This window comes from Arachis ipaensis, chromosome B10 (genome assembly GCF_059453495.1).
Source record: "Arachis ipaensis isolate K30076 ecotype BB chromosome B10, ASM5945349v1, whole genome shotgun sequence".
NCBI classification, from domain to species: domain Eukaryota; kingdom Viridiplantae; phylum Streptophyta; class Magnoliopsida; order Fabales; family Fabaceae; genus Arachis; species Arachis ipaensis.
The window spans coordinates 98,242,488-98,248,071 of record NC_142435.1 but is presented as its reverse complement, the minus strand read 5'-3'; the positions used below and the strand labels follow the sequence as shown (position 1 = coordinate 98,248,071).

Sequence of the window (5,584 nt, the reverse complement as noted above, 5' to 3'; positions counted from 1 at the left end):
AGAATGTTTTTTGACAATTCTAATCTTTAAGGATGAAGAACAAAAATTCAATCATGAAATAGATTAATGTATAAACCTCAAACAAAATAAAATACTTAAATTAATCATCTATAAAAAAAATAAACAAAATTTCTAACCTTAACAGAGGAGATTAGTTGCTCATGATGCAGAGAAAATAAAAAATAGGATTGTAAAGTAAAAAGTGTAAAACGTGATAAAAAGCCTTGGATATATTCCTTAGACTTTATATATTCTAATCTAAACCTATCTTTCAAATTTAAAACAAAATAAAATAGAATCAAATCAAATGGTTTCCTAATTAATCTTAAACTAAAAGTGATTTTCTTATTCTATTTGAGATTCAAAACTTGGTGTGGTACTTTGTTGAAATTATGGGCTTGTAACTTGACCTTGGACTGAGAGAGTTGGCTTTACACTTGGGTGGAGTGGTGTTGCACTTGGATAAACACTGGGAGTTGGCCTAAGAAGATGGATGCATGGACGTGTCTGGGTGTGTATGGGCATGCCACATGAGGCTTGGAAGTGGCAAGGAAACTTGCTCACTTTTGGCCCAGCATGCCACGCCAAGGAGTGGCTTGGCATGCCCTTGAAAAAGCTATTTGAGGGTGTGGTCGATGGCGTGGCACGCCAGTTTTGCACGCTGTTTTTACGAGCTCAAATGTGAGGGTCGTTTGTGGTTCAAACTGAACGTCCACTATTAACATATTCATATCGTTTCGAAGTTCTGGATGTTAACTTTCTAACACCGCTGAAACTGCTCATTTGGACCTCTATATCTCAAGTTATACTCGTTGAAGTATAAAGAGGTCAGAATTAAGAGCATCTACAAATTCTCTTTACACTTCCCTAAAACTTATCTTCAACTCTTTGTTCCGTGAAAGGTTGCTTCCTTTTGCATGCCATCTTTTTTAGTTATTCCAGAGGCTTCTTTGGTGGTCCTTCTATTCCTTTGTTTTTGCCTAAAATCTTTTAACAACTTTTTAAAAATATCAAAACTCAAAGCAACTCTGAGAAACATTGATTAAAGTACAAAAATCTCAATTGTAATAAGAAAATTACTAACTTTATTTAAAAAAATAATACAAAAAAAAAAAACTAAAAGTGCTCATGCATCAAGCTCTAATTATTTTAAATGTGTAAATTGTCTTTTATTGAGTGTTGTATTTTGGTGAACAATTTCATAAGGAACAATTTGGATTATGTATTTAAACTACTTTAAATAGCCTAATTATATTACGATTAACAAAGTATGTAAAATTAGTTTTATTATGTTATGGCTCGAATTACATATTGTATATGCAATAACCCATTAATCAAATTAGTTTTTGATCCGTTAAATTGAAGGAGGAAAAAAAAAATCACAACTAATCCATACATTAAGTCAGTACATAAAACTAATTTGAAGAATCGCTTTGGAGCCGTATAAATATCTTTAAACCGTATGGTGCATGTATGTCTTATCAAATCCAAGTAATTTGAAGAGCATATATACTTACTGTGCTTTCACATGAAAAGCAATTGTACTCCGTACTGATAAAGAAGGATTCTTGTAAGGTAGGAAAATTACAAAGATGGATAATGTAGCTTCCTAACATAACAAGAGTGATCATATGGCACAGGCTTCTACTGTGTTGGAAGCTGAGAATGTTATTGCTGCCATGTGCCTAAGCAATAATAATCATGCACTACTTCAGTGGCTCCCCTTCCACTTCTTTCGTGCCTCTCTCTAACGTCTATTCCTTTTCATTTGCAACAGTTTCGTTATTGCACCTAACTCCTGCATCTTTTAGCATATCATTTCACCTTATCATGCCTCAATTTTTTGGGTTTAAATTTTTATGCTATTTGGGCTCCACCAAAGTACGATTCTTGTTGCTTTTGAGTTTTGACCCACCCCGTACAAAATTAACTGTGTTCAGGAAATTTTTTCAATTTTTAGGGTTCGAATGTTTCCTGTGAAATTTGGTTGTTAGATACTTTTTTTTCTCATTGAAATTGATATCTTCAATTTTTCAACAATACAACCATTCCATAAGGCCAATTTAGAGTTGTTTAAAATCAGCATGTCTAACATAGAAATGATTTTCAAACGTGCTTTACTGTATAAACAGTAAGTATATAGTTAATTATGTTATAAGGATATTTATTTATTTGCACATTTAATTGTATGCTTATTTATTTACTTTGATGTTTATTAAATTTAATATACCAGTTCATTTTAAAGTGTTCGAAAAACACATGTAATTTAATCAAAAGCTACGAACACCAATTCAAATATGCAAATAACATAATTGCAAAAAATGTAAGTGAAAGTGGAACAACTTGATATGTTGTGGTGGGAGAGAACACAGACATGAGTGGTTGACACGGTCAAAGGTATATTCATGTCTTCTCCAAAAACTTGGACCAAGGACCACAAATCGAAACCACCCCATGAACATTCATTTTCAGTTATAGTACATAACGGGGAAGAGAAATGTAGCAACTTGGAATTTATTAAAGCTGCAAAATAGTCTCTTCACATAAGAACAGGATACACAGGTTTGCGTTCATCACAGTTTTACTTTTTTACATTAACAAACAGCCCTAAACAAAATAACAGGCTATATAATTCACAAACACAGTTAGCTAAATATGCAAAAGCAAAGGCAAAAGCAAGATCACAAAACAGTGAAAGATAATCAAATTCAACAAAATATAAAAACTAAAGAGGAAAAAGAAGCTAATAACTTTTTTACTACTTCTGATTGAACCTGAGCAAGGCAATTTCAGAATTTGCCCCTGAAGATGGAACCCTTGGGCTGCTATTGCTACTGCTATCAGACAATGAAGCAAGTGTCTTGTGCAATACCCCAGATGGAGATGACACCATTGTCGTGGCCGGAGACGAAAGATTCGAATTGGAAGTGGCGGCGGCACCATCATTGGTGGAAGTGACTGTACTCGGCATTAGAACTTCAGCTAGTGGACCACCAGGTGTGGTGGTTGAAGCTACCCAAGGTGGTGGTGTGGGCCAATTCGAGAAGCCAGATTTAGTGCCATTGCTTGTGTTGTTCTCTTCCGGCTCTGGCTCTTCCATTAGGCCTAACCCCACTTCTTCATGCATATATCCACCTCCCATTGATAAATCAAGAGAAGAGAGGGACAGTTTCCCAATTGATGAAACAGAGTTCTTGTTGTCGGCATCATTAGTTTCTTGATCCGTTGCCGCGTTCGACCAAGCATCGATGAAAACCCTTGGTTTATCAGATTGGAGAGTTTCCATAGGAACCAGAACAGGGTTAAGGAAAGTTGGAGAGCGCTTATTGTGTTGCTGATCCAATCCAGGGCTATAGACTGGGAATGAGTTCATATATTGAGGCTCAGTGTTGCTGCAGGAACTCATAGCATTGAATCCAACTTTGTTGTTGTTCATCAGAGTGTTCCATTCTGAATCTGATGTTCCAAGCGAAATAGGATCTCCATTCAGCATCCAATCCAACCCCCTTCAAGATCATTTTACAAATCGGTCAAGAGGATTATTAGTCCAGCAAACAAATCTATAACAGAACAGGAACAAACAGAATATGAAAAAATTAAATAAAACGAAGAAAGAGAAGGCCATGAATGAAGACAGAAACATAATAAAAATCCAAACTTGAAAGTTGAAACTCACTCACCTGGGCTCCCTACTTGATGGAACAGAACCAGCACCGAAGTTGTGAAGAGAAAGGGAAGAAGCAGATTCAAGGTATGAATGATGATTGGTGGTAGCAGAAGCAAGAAAATGAGGTGAAGAAGGATCTTTTCTTGTAGAGTGGTTAGAGAATGCGACAGTAACAGCAGCACTAGAGGCAGCATAAGGATGAGAATCATGGCGAGCCCTCTTAAGTAGATTGTGTCCATTGTTATTGTTGTTGTTGTGAAGTTCCACAGGCTTTCTTGAACGGGGACGGCCTCTATGCATATGACGCTCACAGTACTTGTGATTAGGAGCAACCTCTCTTGAACATCTCCATTTCTTACCATCTGTTCTCCTGCACCTATTTGGTTCTGCATCATTATTGTTACTGCTTGAAAGCCTCAGATTGAAACCACCACCTCCTCCTCCTCCTCCTTCCACTGCTCCAACAAACAGTAGAATTAGAATACATAAACAGAAACAACATGAAAAGGCACAAACTTTTTGAGTGTCAAAGTGAAATAAACATACAAGGAGATGAGCGAGAAGCAGCAGCGATAGGCATAAGGAGTAGCTCTGGAGGAACAGGAATAGAAGCCATCATGTACTTGTAAATCATAGCTTGTCTTTCAAGTTCCCTCCATTGAGCACTTGTGAAAGGGAACCTCCCTAAAGATGCCGCCATCATTCCACCACTTGTTCCTAGATTAACACAAGCATGTTTCTCAGAATCTCCGACATAGTAAACAGTACTCTCTCTTTCTCTCTCTTCTGACCCTCTTTCACTTTTTTTTTAACCCGGTTAAAAAGATGCAATCTTTTTTAATATATAAATTATTAAGAACCAAACCCACAAAGTAAGAAGAACCTGGCGATTTGAAGGGATGGCGAGTAGTGGTTGTGGTTGTAGTTGTAGTTGTAGTAGCAGAAGAAGGAGAATAATACGGAGAGTGAGAAAAGTGAAAAGGCTGCTGCAAAGGTTGTCTTGTTTCTTCTACAGATGCTGCTGCACCATCATCATCATCATCATCAACAACGGTATTAACACCACTATTAGCAGCTACAGCGTTGTTTATACTATGATTATGATTAGTAGTTAACAAATGGTGCTGAAGCGTGGGACCATCACCATCACCATCGAGAGCAGAAGCAGATGAATCACTGTCAAATGGACGGTGGTGATGATTATGATGCACCATCATCATCATCATCATCATCCTCGTCTTACTAGGAAATGCTTCAAGATAATTATTATTAATATTAATATTATTATGCTGCTGCTGCTGCACCTGCACCTTGTTACTCACACTACCCAACCCAAGAACATTACTATTACTAGTAGCAGCAGCAACACTATTTTTTTTAGTTTCCTTGAGCGAAACGCCAAATTCACCCATTGCTCTGAACTCTCGAATAGGAAAAGATCACTTTTTTGAAGTAAGGAAGATACTTTGTGTTGAAGTTGAAGTTAAAGAAGGGGGGTTGTGGGTGTGTGCAACAGTAAAATAATAAAAAGTAACAAACGCAAACGTGGAATCTTCTCTCTTGGTGGCGATGCCAGGTGTTTCTCAATGGAGAAAAGAAAGTGAGAGGGTTGATGGGGGATTTATGATCGAGTTATGGGTTGCCGCCATTCTCGCCCTTTGCTTTGCTTCCATGCTTCCAACATTCGCACCTCACGCTATCGGACAAAATAGTGTGAAAGCTTATCCCTTTTTTTATTATTTATTTATTTTTATTGTGGTAACGTATCTATCACTTTTGCGTGCATGAAAGAATACGGCCGCATTTTAAAATCAACTATTAAAATAATTATTAATATAAAATATATATTAAAAATATATATATTTAAATGTATAATAATTAATCTTAATAATTAATTTTAATATATAAATAATATTT

General features: G+C 36.4%; 1 protein-coding gene across 1 annotated transcript; it reads right to left on the bottom strand.

Moving 5' to 3' along the window:
* Positions 1–2,498: 2,498 nt before the first annotated feature.
* Positions 2,499–5,365, bottom strand: GRF7 (growth-regulating factor 7). The gene is made up of 4 exons (XM_016326140.3): positions 4,551–5,365; positions 4,214–4,384; positions 3,681–4,122; positions 2,499–3,506 (listed from the first exon to the last, which is right to left on the bottom strand). Exons 1-4 carry the CDS (start codon positions 5,077–5,079, stop codon positions 2,759–2,761), a joined length of 1,890 nt encoding a protein of 629 aa, XP_016181626.1. The 5' UTR covers positions 5,080–5,365; the 3' UTR covers positions 2,499–2,758.
* Between the last annotated feature and the right edge of the window lie 219 nt (positions 5,366–5,584).